The 19369-nt window shown below is 35.2% G+C and overlaps 1 protein-coding gene across 5 annotated transcripts in view; it reads left to right on the top strand.

The window, feature by feature from the left end:
* The window catches only part of UBR5 (ubiquitin protein ligase E3 component n-recognin 5), a 152132-nt gene that overhangs the window by 122532 nt on the left and 10231 nt on the right, over window positions 1-19369 (top strand). For 3 of the 5 annotated variants that reach the window (XM_077167397.1, XM_077167399.1, XM_077167395.1), the window contains exons 43-52: window positions 290-462; window positions 560-673; window positions 1739-1959; window positions 3345-3465; window positions 3554-3658; window positions 11725-11968; window positions 13649-13760; window positions 14402-14546; window positions 15477-15607; window positions 17228-17288. In XM_077167397.1, coding sequence (XP_077023512.1) covers window positions 290-462; window positions 560-673; window positions 1739-1959; window positions 3345-3465; window positions 3554-3658; window positions 11725-11968; window positions 13649-13760; window positions 14402-14546; window positions 15477-15607; window positions 17228-17288 — 1427 coding nt within the window. The remainder of the gene's footprint in view (window positions 1-289; window positions 463-559; window positions 674-1738; window positions 1960-3344; window positions 3466-3553; window positions 3659-11724; window positions 11969-13648; window positions 13761-14401; window positions 14547-15476; window positions 15608-17227; window positions 17289-19369) is intronic. The other 2 variants (XM_077167398.1, XM_077167396.1) reach the window with 1 other exon arrangement.

The raw sequence follows: 19369 nt of genomic DNA, 5'->3' as shown, positions 1-19369 counted from the left end.
TCCTGGATATTCTCAGGAATCTAGCTATATCCTGGTTTGAATATCTAGAGAGATAAAGAAAAGGATATGGGAAACTTCTGATAGAATGGAACAGTATTTGTTATTGCTAATATTTTGAATTATCACTTTAAAAAGTACTATCAAAATTTTGGACTACTGTTTTAGAGTGGTGTTAAAATTTTATAAAGAGATATTAGAAACTTTGAATTGAACACATTGAAACTCCTTTACCTTTCCCAACAAGTAAATAATTTCCCTAAAAACAAAACATTTATCTCTTTATATTTAGGTGCTACTTTGAATGATAAGGATGATGACTCTCTTCCTGCAGAAACTGGCCAAAACCATCCATTTTTCCGACGTTCAGACTCCATGACGTTCCTTGGGTGTATCCCCCCAAATCCATTTGAAGTGCCTCTGGCTGAAGCCATCCCTTTGGCTGATCAGCCACATCTTTTGCAGGTGATTTAAACAAACAAACCATTCGTAAGGTTTCTTTTTGAGTCCATTAATTTCTTTACTGTTTAATGTAACTAGAATATTTCTGTTACAATTTCAGCCAAATGCTAGAAAGGAGGATCTTTTTGGTCGACCAAGTCAGGGTCTTTATTCTTCACCTGCCGGTAGTGGGAAATGCTTAATGGAGGTTACCGTGGATAGAAACTGTCTTGAGGTAAGAGTGTAAAAATCTTCATTATATGATAATTGTGAGTAAGCACTTGTGTCCCAGCATCCAAATTTTTGGAAGTACATTAATTCGGAATACTGTATTTCTAAATATAAAGAAACTGTTAAAAATTCCTGTCTTGTAGGATAACAGAAGGACTTCCAGCACAGTCATTAGCCTGCTCTGAGACTGATTGGCTATATGTCAGGTCACTTTATCCATAAAGTGGACAGCAATTTGATTATGTGCTTTTTCTGGTTCACAGAGTTGGTCATCATCATATGTTGCTGGAAATTTTAATTTTCCTATATATTAACATCTCATTAACATGAACATTTCATATATATATATATTTATATATGGACATGCATGCATATGTATATCATGCACATATATGTGTGTGTATACATAAATGTATGTATAAAACATCTTGGCTTAAAATTTTTCTTTTTCTTTTATTTTAATCTAATAAATGTTGATAAATAAGGTAGCCTTAATAATGATATCTAACATTGATTGAATAATTCTGTCTGGTGGGCCCTGTCTCAATCCTTACGGCCATGTTGGGTAGAAATCATTATCCTGATTTTACAGATAAGAAATTGATACTCGGAAAGATTGAATTGTCTAATGTCACATATCCAATTAAGTGGCAAATGTAGTTTCCAGATAAAGGTCTAATTTAAGAGCCTAAAATTATACTCCTTTCTGTAATGAAAAATTAACACATTTAAGACTGGCAAAGAAGAAATGTAATTGAATAGAATTCTTTTATCATCTAAGTGACAAAGGAAAATACAATTATGAAAAGAATATTGAAAATGCCTAAGGGTCTTAAGTGACCACAGACATTATAAAGATTTCTTTAAAACTTCTCTGAGGCCGTTGCAGTAAATACAGTGGGTGATCAGTTAGATAAGAAAGAACCTTCATCATTGCAATGAGGCTTGCCAAACAGGAAGAATTAATTACTTAACTTCCATGTGATTTTCTGTAGACTATTATTAACTTGGAAAGGAAATCTGTTTCTTTTTTTTAATATGTAACTTTTAAACTTTTAAAAATTCATAGGTTCTTCCAACCAAAATGTCTTACGCTGCCAATCTAAAAAATGTAATGAATATGCAAAATCGACAAAAAAAGGAAGGAGAAGAACAGAACGTGTTGCCAGAAGAAGCTGAGAGTTCAAAACCAGGGCCATCTGCTCATGATCTTGCTGCACAGTTGAAAAGTAGTTTGCTAGCAGAAATAGGACTGACTGAGAGCGAAGGACCACCTCTTACATCTTTCAGGTATTTGCTAAATGAAATAAATTTTTCTATTTCATTACTTATGGCTATTACAATTCTTGTAAGGATTTTTATAGTTTTATTTGCGTATAAATAGTATTAAATGTTCCTATGAATACTGTGTTTTCATAGTTTATCTGATATTTAAATATTAAATTTGAGTTCTCTGGATTTTTGTCATTTTTTACACTTTTTGGCATTGATGACTTCTCCATACTTTATTTAAAAAATTTAGAGCTATTTTGTTTTAATATTAAGTATAGAATGAAATACATGCCCATGTCAGATTGCCAGTTACAGACTTGTATCAGCAGCTCAGTTAAAAGATGTCAATAACTAGAAAAAGAACTGTGTAGATTTGTGATTTTCACTGATCAGTGATCCTTTGCCAGGTTTACGATTGGTAATTTCTTTTGCAAGAAGTAGTTGCTTTGTTTCCCTAAAAATTTGCCAGTATATGTTGTGGCTAGCTGGTATGGCTAATTATTAAATGAACATCTGCTTTATGCACAGTTATCTCTATGCTCTGTTTTTTTTGGTTACATGGTATCAGATTTTTATTTTTATTTTTTTTGCTTAGGAGTTCACAAGCTAGTTACAGAAAGAAGATACACTGTATATACATTGTTTAACAACTGAAATAGGCAAGAATTGTGGGCTGGGGAGGCAGTGTGGTTTGAGCTGAAATGGTTAGGATGTGTAAGAGCAGATAGATTGAAGCAGAGAAGAGTTGAAGGTCGGGAAACCTTTTAGAAAGCAACTATTTAGTTAGGACCACTAGTCTTGACTACTAGTCAAAAAAGGGGCTATTTTGACTGGGGAAGAAAGAGAATCATGGAAAGGAAATAAAATTCAGGCAGGACATGATCACTTTGGAAGAATAGGGGAAAGACAAAATTGAAATTGACTTTGAGGCTGTGTAATAGGGAATTAGATGGTAGCTACTACTGTGAAAACAATCAGGAGGAAATGTCATTGTAGTCATATTCAGTTTTAGCCATGTTGATTCTGAGTTGAGCATCACTGAAGTGGACATTGTTAGCACCAGATGGAAATGCTGGTCTGAAGCTGTGTAGTATGCATTCTAATTAGAGGCAGATTTGGGAATCACCTAGATGGAGATGGCCATTGGACTTTGAAAAGTAAAATGAAACATTAAGATGAGAGGCAGCATGGTGCTGTCCATTTGTAGAGAAGAATAAGGGAGTAAAAATGAGAAGTTCTGCAAGAATAAGTAATTATAGAAAAGTTCTCCATTAGGATGTAGCTTGAAGTACTCAAGATCTCAAAATATGAAAAGATCATATTAATTACTATCATGGAAGCAAAGCCAGTGATTATTTAGAATTGGCTAAATTATTTTCCTCTTCCCTTTAAACTTCTTACAGGCCGCAGTGTAGCTTCATGGGAATGGTTATTTCCCATGATATGCTGCTAGGACGTTGGCGCCTATCTTTGGAACTGTTCGGCAGGGTATTCATGGAAGATGTTGGAGCAGAACCTGGATCAGTATGTATTTTGAGCACTTTACATTTTATTTTGCCTGATAAGAACATATTTCAGAGAATAATTCTTTCATTCTATGTTTTTTTTAAAGATCCTTACCGAGTTGGGTGGTTTTGAGGTAAAAGAATCAAAATTCCGTAGAGAAATGGAAAAACTGAGAAACCAGCAGTCAAGGGATTTATCACTAGAGGTAAAGGTATTTAGATTTTCTTATACTATACATGTAGGATGCACTATAAAGTTTTTAAATTTTTATTGAGAAATAACCACACACATCAGTCCAACCATAATGTATAATCAACGAATCACAGTATTATCACATAGTTGTGTATTTTTCACTATGATCATTTTTAGAACAGAAAAAAAAAAGAACTCATACATCTCATATCCCTTACCATCCCTCTCATTGACCTACAGTATTTTAGTCTAACATTTTTTACCCTTCATATCCCCTTATTATTTTTTTTTTTATCCTTTTCTGTTGTTTAAACTCATCTGTCCATACCCTGGATAAAAGGAGCATCAGAGACAAGGTATTCACAATCACACAGTTACACTGTAAAAGCTATATAGTTGTACAGTCTTCTTCGAGAACCAAGGCTTCTGGAACACAGTTCAGCAGTTTCAGATACATCCCTCTAGTCACTCCAATATACCATAAACTGAAAGGGATATCTATATGATGTGTCCAGAATAACCTCTTGATTCTGTTAGAAATCTCTCAGCCACTGAGACTTTATTTTCTCTCATTTCTCTCTTTCCGCTTTTGGTAAAGAAGGCTTTCTCGTTCCCATGATGCCCGTCCCACTCACTCCCGGGATATATGTAAACACCATAGTTCCCCCTTCCATTTCTCATTCGTACCCTTCAGCCACCTTCATCCATTGCGAATGGCGAACACTGCCACCATAAACACCAGTGTACAAATGTCCATTCACCTCCCCATGCTCAGGTCCTCCAGGTATATACCTAGCAAGATCATATGGCAACCCCACCCCTAGCCTTCCGTGGAACCACCGCACTGCTCTCCAGGAGGGCTGCATATCTTCCCTCCCACCACTGAATAGGTACATCTCTTTCTTGACTTTTCTCTAGTACTTGTTTAAAAATTTATTTGCACATCATACAATGCAATCTGAATAAACGGACATGCATTCACCACCTTAATTTATAAGAAGACATTTCCTTTTCTTCCACATAGAATCCATAGCCCTCCCCATGCCCCAAACTTGTTGATATTTAGTTCTGGTGTAATGCCTTTGTAACATTCATTGGAAACATATTAGATTTACTGTTAACTGTAGACCCTAGCTTACGCAGATTGCATCTTTTCCTATATACCATCCATTTTCAACCCCTTGCCACGCTGACATTCATTTGTTCTCCTGCGTACAAAAACATTTTTATATTTGTACATTTAATCACTATTATTGTCCACTCGAGACATTCCTAAGTTATACCATCCAGTCTTTATCCTTTGTCTTTCCTTATACTTTCATATGTGGCCCTAGCCCTTCTCCCTCAACCATACTCACGTTCATCTTCATTCAATATATGTATTGTTCTACCATCAGTATTATGTGAATTTCTGAATTTTTACAGTCTGTCCTGTTTCACAGTCTGTATTCCTTCAGCACCAAATGCCCAGTCTCAACCCTCTATCTCCTGATAACCTGTGTTCTTAACTTTAACTCTCAAAGTCCACTCATTAATATTAGTTCATATTAGTGAAACCATAGTCCTTTTGTTTACAAAAAGTTTTAAAGCATGCAAAATAATAATAGATTTTACTTTAGGGATATGTACATGTGTAATAAAATTTTTTAAAAAATTTATTCATTAATTAAAAAAAATTAAGAACAAGCAAACAAAAACATTAACGTCCCATTCCGCTCTACATATATAATCAGTAATTCTCAATATCATCACATAGTTGCATATTCATCATTTCTTAGAACATTTGCATCAATTCAGAAAAAGAAATAAAACGATAACAAAAAAAAAAGATTATACATACCATACTCCTTAGCCGCCCCTTTCATTTATCACTAGCATTTCAAAGTAAATTTATTTTAATATTTGTTCCCCCTATTCCTTATTTTTATTCTATATGTTGTACTCGTCTGTTGACATGGTAGATAAAAGGAGCATCATACACAAGGTTTTCACAATCACACAGTCACATTGTGAAACCTATATCATTATTCAGTCATCCTCAAGAAACATGGCTACTGGAACACAGCTCTACATTTTCAGGCAGTTCCCTCCAGCCTCTCCACTACACCTTGAATAACAAGGTGATATCTACTTAATGCATAAGAGTAACCTCCAGGATAACCTCTCAACTCTGTTTGGAATCTCTCAGCCATTGACACTTGGTCTCATTTCACTCTTCCCCCCTTTTGGTCGAGAAGGTTTTCTCAATCCCTTGATGCTGGGTCTCACCTCATTCTAGGGTTTTCTCAGTTCCTTGATGCTGAGTCTCAGCTCATTCCAGGATTTCTGTCCCACGTTGCCAGGAGGGTGGTGAGTGTGCTTGTTGTGTTGGCTGTAGAGAGAGGCCACATCTGAGCAACAAAAGAGGCTCTCTTGGGGGTGACTCTTAGGCCTAAATTTTAAGGAGACTTGACCTATCCTTTGCAGGGTTAAGTTTCATATGAACAAACCCCAGGACTGGGGGCTCAGCCTGTAGCTTTGGTTGCCCACACTGGTTGTGAGAATATCAGGACTTCAACTTGGGAAAGTTGAATTTCTTCCCATTCTCACCATTCCCAAAGGGGACTTTGCAAATACTTTTCCACTCACTGATCAAATCACTCTGGGATTTATCGGGGCATCACTCTGGACAACCAAAAAAATCTCATGTTCTACCCAAGATTCCAAGTACTTATGGTGTTCATTCAAACTATCAACATAAGTTACATTAGGAGATGCACTAGTCAAAATATAAATTTTGTACCAAATATTTTTTGCTTTAGTCTCACACATAAGTTGAAATTTTAAAATATTAATTACCATCTATTTTTAGCACCCTGCAATAATTACATTGCTTTGTTCTTCCTCATGCACAAACATGTTTTAAATTTGTACATTTAGTCACTATCATTATACACTCTAGGCATTCCTAGATTATACCATCTCAATCTTTAACGTCTGTCTTTCTGATTTCATTTATGCCTCCAGCCCTCCTCCATCTGTCATTTTCACATGCAGCTTCATTCAGTGTTTTAATATAATTGTATTACAGTTAGGTAGTATTGTGCTGTCCATTTCTGACTTTTTATATTCAGTCCTGTTGCACAATCTGTATCTCTTCAGCTCCAGTTACCCAATATCTTACCCTATTTCTATCTCGTGATGGGCTCTGTTACCAACGAAATATTCCAAGTTTATTCACTAATGTCAGTTCATATCAGTGAGACCATACAGTATTTGTCCTTTTGTTTTTGGCTAATCTCACTCAGCATAATGTCTTCAAGGTCCCATCCATGTTGTTACATACTTCATAACTTTATTCTGTCTTAAAGCTGCATAATATTCCATCGTATGTATATACCACAGTTTGTTTAGGCACTCGTCTGTTGATGAACATTTTGGCTGTTTCCATCTCTTTGCAATTGTAAATAATGCTGCTGTAAACATTGGTGTGCAAATGTCCATTTGTGTCTATGCCCTTATGTCCTTAGAGTAGATACCTAGCAATGGTATTGCCAGGTCATATGGCAATTCTATGTTCAGCTTTTTGAGGAACCGCCAAACTACCTTCCACAGCGGTTGCACCATTTGACATTCCCACCAACAGTGAATAAGTGTGTCTCTTTCTCCACATCCTCTCCAGCACTTGTCATTTTCTGTTTTGTTGATAATGACCATTCTGGTGGGTGTGAGATGATATCTCATTGTGGTTTTGATTTGCATTTCTCTAATGGCCAGGGACGTTGAGCATCTCTTCATGTGCCTTTTGGCCATTTGTATTTCCTCTTCTGAGAAGCGTCTGTTCAAGTCTTTTTCCCATTTTGTAATTGGATTGGCTGTCTTTTTGTTGTTGAGTTGAACAATCTCTTTATAAATTCTGGATACTAGACCTTTATCTGATATGTCGTTTCCAAATATTGTCTCCCATTGTGTAGGCTGTCTTTTTACTTTCTTGATGAAGTTTTTTGATGCGCAAAAGTGTTTTAATTTTGAGGAGATCCCATTTCTTTCTTTCTTTCTTCAGTGCTCTTGCTCTGGGTGTAAGGTCTATAAAACTGCCTCCAAGTATAAGTTTTATAAGATATTTCCCTACATTTTCCTCTGTTTTATGGTCTTAGACCTAATGTTTAGATCTTTGATTCATTTTGAGTTAACTTTTGTATAGGGTGTGAGAAATGGGTCCTCTTTCATTCTTTTGCAAATGGATATCCAGTTCTCTAGACATCATTTATTGAAGAGGCTATTCTGTCCCAGGTGAGTTGGCTTGACTGCCTTATCAAAGATCAATTGTATATAGATGAGAGGGTCTATATCTGAACACTATTCGATTCCATTGGTCAATATATCTATCTTTATGCCAGTACCATGCTGTTTTGACCACTGCAGCTTCATAATATGCCTTAAAGTCAGGCAGCATGAGACCCCCGGCTTCATTTTTTTCCCTCAGGATACTTTTAGCAATTCAGGGCACCCTGTCCTTCCAGATACATTTCCTTATTGGTTTTTCTATTTCTGAAAAGAAAGTTGTTGGGATTTTGATTGGTATTGCATTGAATCTATAAATCAGTTTAGGTAGAATTGACAACTTAACTATATTTAGTCTTGCAGTCCATGAACATGGTATGCCCTTCCATCTATTTAGGTCTTTTGTGATTTCTTTTAACAATTTCTTGTAGTTTTCTTTGTCTAGGTCTTTTGTCTCTTTAGTTAAATTTATCCCTAAATACTTTATTCTTTTGGTTGTAATTGTAAATGGGAGTTTGACTTTATTTACCCTTCAGATTGTTCATCACTGATGTGTAGAAACACTACAGATTTTTGAGTGTTGATCTTGTAACCTGCCACTTTGCTGTACTCATTTATTAGCTCTAGTAGTTTTGCTGTGGATTTTTCAGGGTTTTTGACATATAGTATCATATCATCTGCAAATAGTGAGAGTTTTACTTCTTCCTTTCCAATTTTGATGCCTTGTATTTCTTTTTCTTGTCTAATTGCTCTGGCTACAACTTCCAACACAATGTTGAATAGTGGTGACAATGGACATCCTTGTCTTGTTCCTGATCTTAGGGGGAAAGTTTTCAGTTTTTCCCCATTGAGGATGTTAGCTGTGGGTTTGTCATATATTCCCTTTATTATGCTGAGGAAGTTCCCTTCTATTCCTATCCTTTGAAGTGTTTTCAACAAGAAAGGTTGTTGAATTTTGTCAGATGCCTTCTCTGCATCAAACGAGATGATCATGTGATTTTTCTGCTTTGATTTCTTGACATGGTGTATTACATTGATTGATTTTCTTATGTTGAACTATCCTTGCATACCTGGGATGATTCCTACTTGGTCATGATGTATAATTCTTTTAATGTGTTGCTTGATTTGATTTGCTAGCATTTTGTGCAGGATTTTTGCATTTGTATTCATTAGAGAGATTGGTCTGTAGTTTTCTTTTTTTGTAATATCTTTGTCTGGCATTGGCATGAGGGTGATGTTGGCTTCGTAGAATGAATTAGGTACCTTTCCCTCCTGTTCAATTTTTTGAAGAGTTTGAGCAGGATAGGTACTAATTCTTTCTGGAACGTTTGGTAGAATTCACATGTGAAGCCATCTCTGATCCTGGACTTTTCTTTTTGGGAAGCTTCTTAATGACTGATTCAATTTCTTTAGTTGTGATTGGTTTGTTGAGGTCATCGATTTCTTCTCAAGTCAAAGTTGGTTATTCATGCCTTTCTAGGAAGTTGTCCATTTCATCTACATTGTTGTATTTATTAGCATAAAGTTGTTCATAGTATCCTGTTATTACTTCCTTTATTTCTGTTGGGTCAGTGATTATGTCTCCTCTTCCATTTCTGATCTTATTTATTTGCATCCTTTCTCTTTTCTTTTTGTCAGTCTTGCTAAGGGTCCATCAATCTTATTGATTTTCTCATAGAACCAGCTTCTGGTTTATTGATTTTCTCAATTGTTTTCATGTTCTCCATTTCATTTATTTCTGCTCTAATCTTTCTTATTTCTTTCCTTTTGCTTGCTTTGGGGTTAAATTGCTCTTTTTTCTCTAGTTCTTCCAAGTGGACAGTTAATTCCTCAATTTTTGCCCTTCCTTCTTTTTTTGATATAGGCATTTAGGGCAATAAGTTTCCCTCTTAGCACTTCCTTTGCTGTGTCCCAGAAGTTTTGATATGTTGTGTTTTCATTTTCATTTGCCTCGAGATATTTACTGATTTCTCTTGTAATTTCTTCCTTGACCCACTGGTTGTTTAAGAGTGTATTGTGAGCCTCCACATATTTGTGAATTTTCTGGTGCTCTGCTTATTATTTATTTCTGGGTCTCTCCCAGGTTGAGCTTTAATCCAGATTACTAGAGACCTTTATAAGCAGAGTGAAAGTCAGAAAGAAAAGCCAACAGAACCAGAAGAGAAAGAAGATGCCACCATGTCCATTGCCATGAGACAGGAAAAACAAGGAACCAAAGATCCACCGGTTGGCAGCCTGAGAACACACAGTCTTCAGGCAGAGTCACCTTGTGTCAAATTTAAAGAAAATAAAGAAATGATAATCACCGATCTCTGGCAGTTGGTCCCCTAACATCCTCTAAAGATAACCAAAGAGTTTGTTTTGTGTGTTTGTTTATTTAATGAGTATAATGAGCTCATGGATTTAAACACATTTGATGTGTTTCATTCCATTCAGGTTATTATTTATTGTCTCTTCTTTGGTCAGTGGCAGTTTCTTCACATTGACTCCTTAGTCATTTTGACATGACAGTACTCTTTGGTATGTTTTGTTGTGTGCATTTCATATAAGAAACCTGAAGTCAGCCATTTCTCCAATGAAAATGGTTCCTTTTAGTAGGAAATTGTGATAGGTTGCAATATGCACCTGGGTTGCTTAGTGTTAGGGTGGTCATTGTTTCTATGCCTTTTAAATGGCTAGTGCTAGGAAATGTTCTGTTTTTAGATTAAAGATAAAATACATCAAGAGTTCATATTGATACTTCTAATTCATATTCAAGGTTTAGGGCCATAATGTGGTTTTTATTTTGTTTATTTTCACATCTCAACTCTTCAAGCTTTCTCTTCTCTTCCATACTAAATATCCCACTTCTCATCATCACTGATAAAGTTACTCCTTTGCTTTTGTCTCAAAGCATACACACAAGTCTCAGAATTACAATGTTAACACTACCACCACCAAAATTATTGAAAATAGCTTAATATTTATTTAGTTTTTGGTTATTAGAGCATATTCAGTTAGAGATGTAATTAAATGACTCACTGGAAATAATTCCTCTTTGTGTGGTTTAATATCAGTTTGCTAAAATTAGGATCTTCTGTTTCATTTTGCTCATATGTTTTAGGGATTAATTTCTCCTTCTTTGGTTTTGTTTTATTATATAATTAATGTAAAGTACCTACAGTGTTGCAAAGTTTATTCTTATCCCATACTATATATTTTTCTTCACCTTGTTTTACCCAGTTAATGATAAAGCCCAGAGATAACCCCATGGCATAAAGATGTTGAGTTCTTTATAGCTAATTAGTACTATCTTTTGGAAGTATATCCAGGCAGTTCCTTACTGATGATAGACATTTGGATTTGTTTTCATTCTTTTGCTATTACCATTAGTGGTATGACCAATAGCCTCATGTGTGCTGCTCTTTTTTGCTGTTGTGTCTCTGAGATATATTTTCAGACATGGAATTGCTGTACAATATTTTTCTTGATTGGTCATTTTTATTTTCACTTATGGTGTTTTGTCATCAAGGAACTTATCCATGTTTTCTTCTAGTTTTTTTTTTTTAAACATTTACATTTCAGATCCTTTTGAAATTTACATCTGTTTTTTACACTAGACCTTTGAAAGAAAGTGTTATTTGCCTTGAATGTAAGGAATTCTTGTATGCTTGAGGATGTTGTATACTTTGAATGGATAAGCTTCTGAGAACACACATTACATTGCATATACTTCATTTAAACTGTCAAGGAAAACCTAAAATTGGATTTTCAGATTTTATATAGAAAACTTTCAGTGTTTTCTAACATTGAATTTAGCTACATTTTGTTATGTTTTAACAGGTTGATCGGGATCGAGACCTTCTAATTCAGCAGACTATGAGGCAGCTTAACAATCACTTTGGTCGAAGATGTGCTACTACACCAATGGCTGTACATAGAGTAAAAGTCACATTTAAGGATGAGCCAGGAGAGGGCAGTGGTGTAGCACGAAGTTTTTATACAGCCATTGCACAAGCGTTTCTGTCAAATGAAAAATTGCCAAATCTAGATTGTATACAAAATGCCAACAAAGGCACCCATACAAGTAAGTACTCTATGGATAAAAAACTTCTTAGAAATTCTTTGGTTTTATTGAAGTAACAACTATAATTATGGTTATGTATTTATGGTGAGAGAGCTGTAATTTACATTTTCATTTTTATATAATTGTATTCTAGATTAATGACCTCCATCTTGTTTAAACTAATCAACAAATTAGCAGTTTGCTCTTTTACTGCCACATTTTTCTTGATAAATATTTGTGATGAGATTAGTTCCTCATCTCAGATATAACCTGTTTGGGAAAGACTTTGTCCTTTTAAAATATAACAAGAGTTTCTATATTACATACTGGTGTAATCTCCTTACCTAATTGGGGAGCAACACTTAAGTAGCATTGTCATAGAGCCTGGGTCAGAACTCTTTATTTCACCAGTTCCTCTGTTGGACATTCTGGGTCCCACCACAAGTGAAACAAAAGGTTACTTCAGGCATTCTGTTCTTATATTATAGTAAAAGGATATAAAGTGCAAATTTTACCTATGCTGGCCATGAGGATTAAGGCATTATGGCTCTCACCTGAATTTTAAGATCCAACTGGCAAATTTTAAAATCTGTGAAAATTAGAAAATCTTAAGATCTTATCAAGTAAGGGTAGATGATTCTTTGTCAGCCTTGTAGGTGGATGGATATAGTAATTAAGGGAGGAGTTAACAGAGTTTACTAAGAAAGTCCTGCATTTTACCTCGGCTACAGCTGTATCTGTATCTCAATAGGGTTCTGTAATCTACCACCATAGATAGAGGCTGACTGAGCTCTGGAAAGGACTAGGAATAAAAAAAAAAATGGGGGAGAGTTCCTCAGCCTTTATCATTAGTCTCACCATTGGACTTTCTGTAGTCCTGTAATAAAAAGATATTGGCAAATGTGAATGAGGAAACCTGGGAAGCTTTACCATTTCAGAGATCTTTTCTGCATACTTTTTTTAAAAACATTTTTTGTAGTGAAACATAGCATATATGCAAGAAAAAAGCATTAAATTTTGAAGACCATTTAAACAGTTGGTTATAGAGCAGACTTCAAAGATTGATATGGATTAAGGTTCCACATTTTCAGGTTTTCCTTCTAGCTGCTCTAAGACACTGGAGATTAAAAAGGTATATCCATATAATAATTCACTCATGTGTTAAATCCTAACTTCTCAGTTACAACTCCTCCTCCTCCTTCGATCCTTCACCCAGTCTTTAAAGATATTTGGTTTGTATGCATTCTTACTTGCCATGTTGAAAAAGGAGTGTTGACAACATGGTATAGGAGGATGGAACTAGTTGATATTCTTGGAGAGACTGGCATCACTGGGTTTCAGGACTTATTTGCCCGAGGAACCATCTAGAGGTTTTAGGTTTCTGTAATGTAAACTTAGTGTGTAACTTTTGTATGATTTCAGACAGAGCCCTGGGTGTGTTCTTTTAGGGTTATCAGGAATGATGTTGGTTGGGGTTTGGCAATCCTTGGCAGTTAGCAATATCTAGCCGAAGCTTATGTCAGAGTAGCCTCCAGAATGGCCTCTTGACGCTATGTGAGTCTCATTATGTTGAAGTACATATGTCGCAGGCACCATCAAAAAAGTCAGGGAAAGGTACAAACAGCACAGATGCTAAAGGGGTTTGTCTCATTTCCTTGCATTGACTTTGAGATTTAAAGTATATTTCATATTTCCTTGTAGGCTTAATGCAGAGATTAAGGAACAGAGGAGAGAGAGATCGGGAAAGAGAAAGAGAGAGGGAAATGAGGAGGAGTAGCGGTCTGCGTGCTGGATCTCGGAGGGACCGGGATAGGTGAGATAATTTTGTATCTCTTATTGAATACCACCTTTTTGGACTCAAATACGGAATTTTTAAAACTTAACGTTAAAAATGTAAGTTTTAATTTTTGGATATATATATGTGTGCAGTAACCAAAAGTAATCTAACCAACTACTGCTAATACTTCTCCTTTAAAAACCCAGGGGAAATTTATATTGGCTTTTTGTTGATTCTCTCAAGTTCCTAATTGTTTGAAATTTTTATTAACTTTATCATTCTTTCCTAAACTTCTCTTAAAAAATTTTATCACAAATAAAATAAAAACACAAACTGTTTTTAAACCTTTAAATTTTTCTTGTTAGAGTGTCTATGTATTTTACTTTTGCCTAAAAAGTAATTTCTAGGAATTATGAGTAGAATTTTATTTTCTGGTATTCTATGGTCCTAATCCCTTTATAATCGAATTATTTTTAGGAACTATAACCTGGCAGATTTATAGGTTTTCAAGTGACAAAATCCATCTAACCTTTATTTCCAAACCATCATGTTTAGGCACTCAACCACCTTGGTACCAACCGGAACAACTTATATGCTCCATTTTCTACCTTTATTACTATTGGTGCTGATATTTTCATTTTGTAGGGAAATGAAGTAAAAAATAACTTTCCTTTCAGAGACTTCAGAAGACAGCTTTCCATTGACACCAGGCCCTTTAGACCGGCCTCTGAAGGGAATCCCAGTGATGATCCTGATCCTCTGCCAGCGCATCGGCAGGCACTTGGAGAGAGGCTTTATCCCCGTGTACAAGCAATGCAGCCAGTAAGTACAGGACACTCAGCTACCTCTGAAATGGCTATGGCAGTTTTATTCTTAAATTAAAGTTGGTATTTTAAAAATTTGTTAGCTACTGACATGCCATGTGGTTGAAGATGGTGGATAGCCCTGTAGTAAGAAGGAAAGTTAGAAGGAAATGAACCAAGGCTAGCTGGGGGTTAACCTTGAGCCACCAGCTTCCTCCCCCAATAAGGTTGGGACTTTGTCCCCATTCCATCTAGCAAGCTCCTTGTCTGCTGAATAATTTGTGCATCATATTTATTTGTTCCCTTATATACACAAATAACTGTTACACGGTGTTTCACACGGTGAAACAGACCTACTCTGTTCCCAGGCTGTAGCTAGCACACATAGCTTACAAACACTGAAAATAATGTACTTTATTGTTGATAAGTGTTTCTAGAAGGCTTTCATTTTGAATGTTCTATCAGAGGTATCTTTCACATAAAGGTAGTATAGATTGTTATTATACATATATAGCAAAGAATGAGAATAATATAGCAGATATAAAACAGTTATTTGAGTAAATCCTTAGCCTTAAATATAGGCTTCTTCCTTCCTCTTTCTTTTTTCTAACCTAAATGAAGGAGATATTTTTGGTCTTCTTAATAAGGAAAAATTTATGAAAATTGAGTGTGTATATATATATATATATATACACACACACTAGGATATTAAAAACCTTTAAAAAGGCTTGCCACACGAACATAATACCTAGCTTTCTGCTAATGCATGGACTGTTTATTCTCTACTAGAATTCTCTAATATTTATATTGAAGCTTCTGGTTTAATAAAATGTTGTATTGGTTATTTTAGTTTCTCTTTTCTTCTTTCATTCTGATAAAAGATTGTAGGTTTACACAAGATTGTGGTTTGAGGGAGTAGGGACAAGTAACATTTATTGATCACTTATAGGCATTTGCAAGTAAAATCACTGGCATGCTGTTGGAATTATCCCCAGCTCAGCTGCTTCTACTTCTAGCAAGTGAAGACTCTCTGAGAGCAAGAGTGGATGAGGCCATGGAACTCATTATTGCACATGGAAGGTAATGTGGACAATTAGGAAGGCACTTACAGTTTGAAGGTCAGCTACTTTATTTTCAGTATGTGGGTGCCACCACAGTTAAAATTTTTCAGTATCTAGTGTAAGATTTTATGTGTTTTTTTATGTTATGGCTTAAAATTCATGAATGAGATAGCAGCAGAGTTCCACATGTTCTAGAAAGGTGGTGTTTGAAAGGTCTTTTATTTACCTGATAAATAGATATAACCTGAAAGAAACACATCTTAAGTTATCCACCAGAATACCCCTAATGGAAAAAGCCATATAGCTCAAGAAATCAAGCCCCCCCCCAAGTGCTTGCCATGAGCATGAAATTTCTGTTAAGCCTCCTGATTTAATCTTAAAAATTCATGCAAATTTTTTGCTTTATATTCTGTATTGTATTTGTGTTTTACTATTAAAAATTTAAATATCTGACCTTAAATTACTTATCCGTCTTTCCCAAGGTGACAAATAAAAGTGACAATAGAAAGATGTGCCATACTAATTCTGTGGCTTCTCAACTATATTGAGGCTACCAAATATCCAGTTTTTTTTTTGAATGTCATCTTTTTTTCTTTTATTTTGAATTTTTTGTCAATACATCGGTAAATTTTATTTTTTTTAGGGAAGGGAGGGAAGAAAAAGAGAAATAGAAATAGAGACACATAAAGAAAGAAGAAGAAGGGAGAGAGGAAAGAGAGGAGGGGAAAGGAGGGAGGGCGGGAGAGCAGCATGTTCCCATCTGTCCCCACCAAATAGCCAGATTGAACCATTGAATGTGTTTAACTTTTTTAGGTTAAAAATAAAAATTTGTTGCTATTTCCAAATCATGATTGAATGAGAAACTTAGATTATCCTAGGGAAGATAAGGGTAAGTTGAGACCTGGGACTAAAACAGCTCTGCCTGTTTGAGAGCCTTGGGTCCAAATCAAAGGCTGTTGATGAAGTTTGTTTTATTTGCTGTTATAATTCCTTTTCTTCTTTGGACCTTTTATGTACTGTTTCTCTGGCGGTATCAGTAAGCAAACTGATAATATTATGCTACTCATTATAGAAAAAGTTGAGGGGGATGTATACTTTGGATAAAAGAATTTTAAAAATTTTTTGTAAATTTATGTAATGGTTCATAACTTAAGTTTTTATTTGCCTGAATGTAATTAATTCACCAGATTAACTGCTTTCAACTGATTTTATGGAATAAATGTGAATTTATTTGTATTCTAGTCACTAAAATATACTAGGCAATTTGGTTCATATTGTGATTGCTTTCTGAACATCTTTCTTCTGCAGTGCTGCCCCCTCTCCCCAAGCTAAATCAAGTTCTTACCCCTTTATGAAGACTGTATTAGTTTTATCTTAAATCAGGTAGTATTTAGTCTGTCCGTTATCTTGAATCCTATAGGTAGCACTTAATTTTTGGTTTCTGTACTCTGTAATTATTTTCATGTGTATTATTGACTTCTCTGCTTCTAGAACAGCATTAGGAACCTGAATGTCACTGAGTATTTATTGACTTTAAAATTTAAATGTATTATAAATTCTCATAAATTGAATATATTTTTACACTAAGGTTTAGAAATTCAGTTATCTGGAATGTAAAAGCTTTTTTGTTTGTTTTTAGGGAAAATGGAGCTGATAGTATTTTGGATCTTGGATTGTTAGACTCCTCAGAAAAGGTACAGGTAAGAGATGTTTTGTACATTTGCTAATTAAGGGAATTAAGTTAAAATCAAAAAAGGATTTATGAAGAAATTGTCTTTATATGTATAACTCATTACAGTAGAGAAGAGATGTAAATATAGGTATATGGATGTTATATACAGAATTGAGTAATAAGATTGAGTTAGTTAAGGTTCAGTACAAACCTACTCACTGTCTGCCTCCATCTTTACTCAGCCTGTATTAATTTAGAGATGTAATGAATTGAATAGTAGAGGAGAGAGAGAGACAGTCTGGAACCATTCCTTGATCTTCAAGGAAGCAGTTGGTGCCAGAGATTTTAGGGACAATGTGATATACCATGGGATACCATTAAAGAAGGCTGTTTGATGCACTGATACATTTCATTGTATGCATTTCATTCTTAAGCTGAGACCATCCCATACCACTCAAAATGGAGTAAATCTATAGTCTCTTTCTCCCACTGAATATAGTAACTAAAAACTTTGCACAAAACATAAAAGGGAATGAACTGTGAAGGAATCTGAAAAGTAAACAATAGCACACAGATTAGAAAGGGAAATCAAAACTTCAAAAATGACTGGTATTGTGTGTTATTTCATGCAAGAGGGTAAATCTGGTCCCTGTTATTCCATCTTAGATGGTAGATGGCAAAGGCTCTGAGAACTAAAATACATCCCAAACTATCCTGAGTGATGCACATGCAGGTTAGGCCCAAATAGCATACTAAAAACTTATCTGGTACTGAGACCATTGCAGATCAAAGATGAGACTTGTAGTCTGAACCTAATAAGGGCAACTGCCTACTAAAACCAAATAAAAACCCAATGTTCTCCAGTATTTTAACAGGACCCAGAGTTTCACAGCTTAGTATTCAAATGTCAAAGGATATAATCTAAAATTACTCAACAGAGCACCAGGAAAATATATGAATAGGACCTTCTCAAAATTAAAAAAATTTTGTGCATCTAAGTTTGTATTATGAATATAAAACAACAACTTACACATTGGGAGAAAATATTTGCAAATCACATATTTGGTAATGGTTTAATATTCAGAGTACATGAAGAAATCCTGGGACCTAACCACAAAAGTAAACAACCACATTTAAAAATGGGCAGAAGATTTCAATAGATATTTCTCAAAGAAGTTATACAAATGACCAAAAACACGCAAAAAGATGCTCAACATCACTAGCCATTAGGGAAGTGCAAATTAAAACCACAAGGAGATACTATTTCATACCCACTAGAATGGTTACTATTAAAAAATAAACAATTGTTTATGGCTATGAGAGGCTATGGATAAATAGGAACACTCAGTTGCTGGTGGGAATGTAAAATGGTTTAGCTGCCATGGAAGACAACCTGGTGGTTCCCCAGAAAGGATTACCCTATGAGCCGGCAATCACATTTCTAGGTATATACTTAAAGGAATTGAAAGCAGGGACTTGGAACACCAATGTCCATAGTGGCATTACTCATAATTGCCAAATAATGGAAGTAAACCAACTGTCTATCAACCAATGAATGGATAAACAAAATGTGGTATGTACACAGGCTGCTGGAATATTATTTAGCTGTTAAAAAAAAAAACCCACAAAACTGAAGTCCTGATATATGCACTAACCTGGATAAACTTTGCAGGCATGTTGAGTGAAATAAGCCACACACAAAAGGACAGATATTGTTTGAGCTCACTGATATCAAACAACTGGAATGAGCAAACTCAGAGTCAGAATTTAGAATATATGTGGGTTACCAGGGGACAGAGTAGACATAGGATATTGGGAGTCAATGCTTGAATTATACAGAGTTTCTATTTGGGATGATGGCAAAGTTTTGTAATGGATGGTGGTTATGGTAGTACAACAGTGTGAATGTGATTGACAGCACTGAATTATATATTTGAATGTGGTTAAAGGGGGAAAATTTTAGGTTGTATATGTTATCAGACTAAAAACTAAAATTCATAGGATGTCAACACAGTGAAGCCTAAGGTAAATAGTACAATTATAAAACTGTGCTACCATGACACCAAATTGTAACAAATGTACCACACTAATGCAGGGTGTAAATAATTG

Source organism: Tamandua tetradactyla, chromosome 6 (assembly GCF_023851605.1).
Source record: "Tamandua tetradactyla isolate mTamTet1 chromosome 6, mTamTet1.pri, whole genome shotgun sequence".
In the NCBI taxonomy this organism is placed as follows: Eukaryota; Metazoa; Chordata; class Mammalia; order Pilosa; family Myrmecophagidae; genus Tamandua; species Tamandua tetradactyla.
Note: the sequence above shows the minus strand (reverse complement) of the source record. Positions and strands in the feature narration are given on the sequence as shown.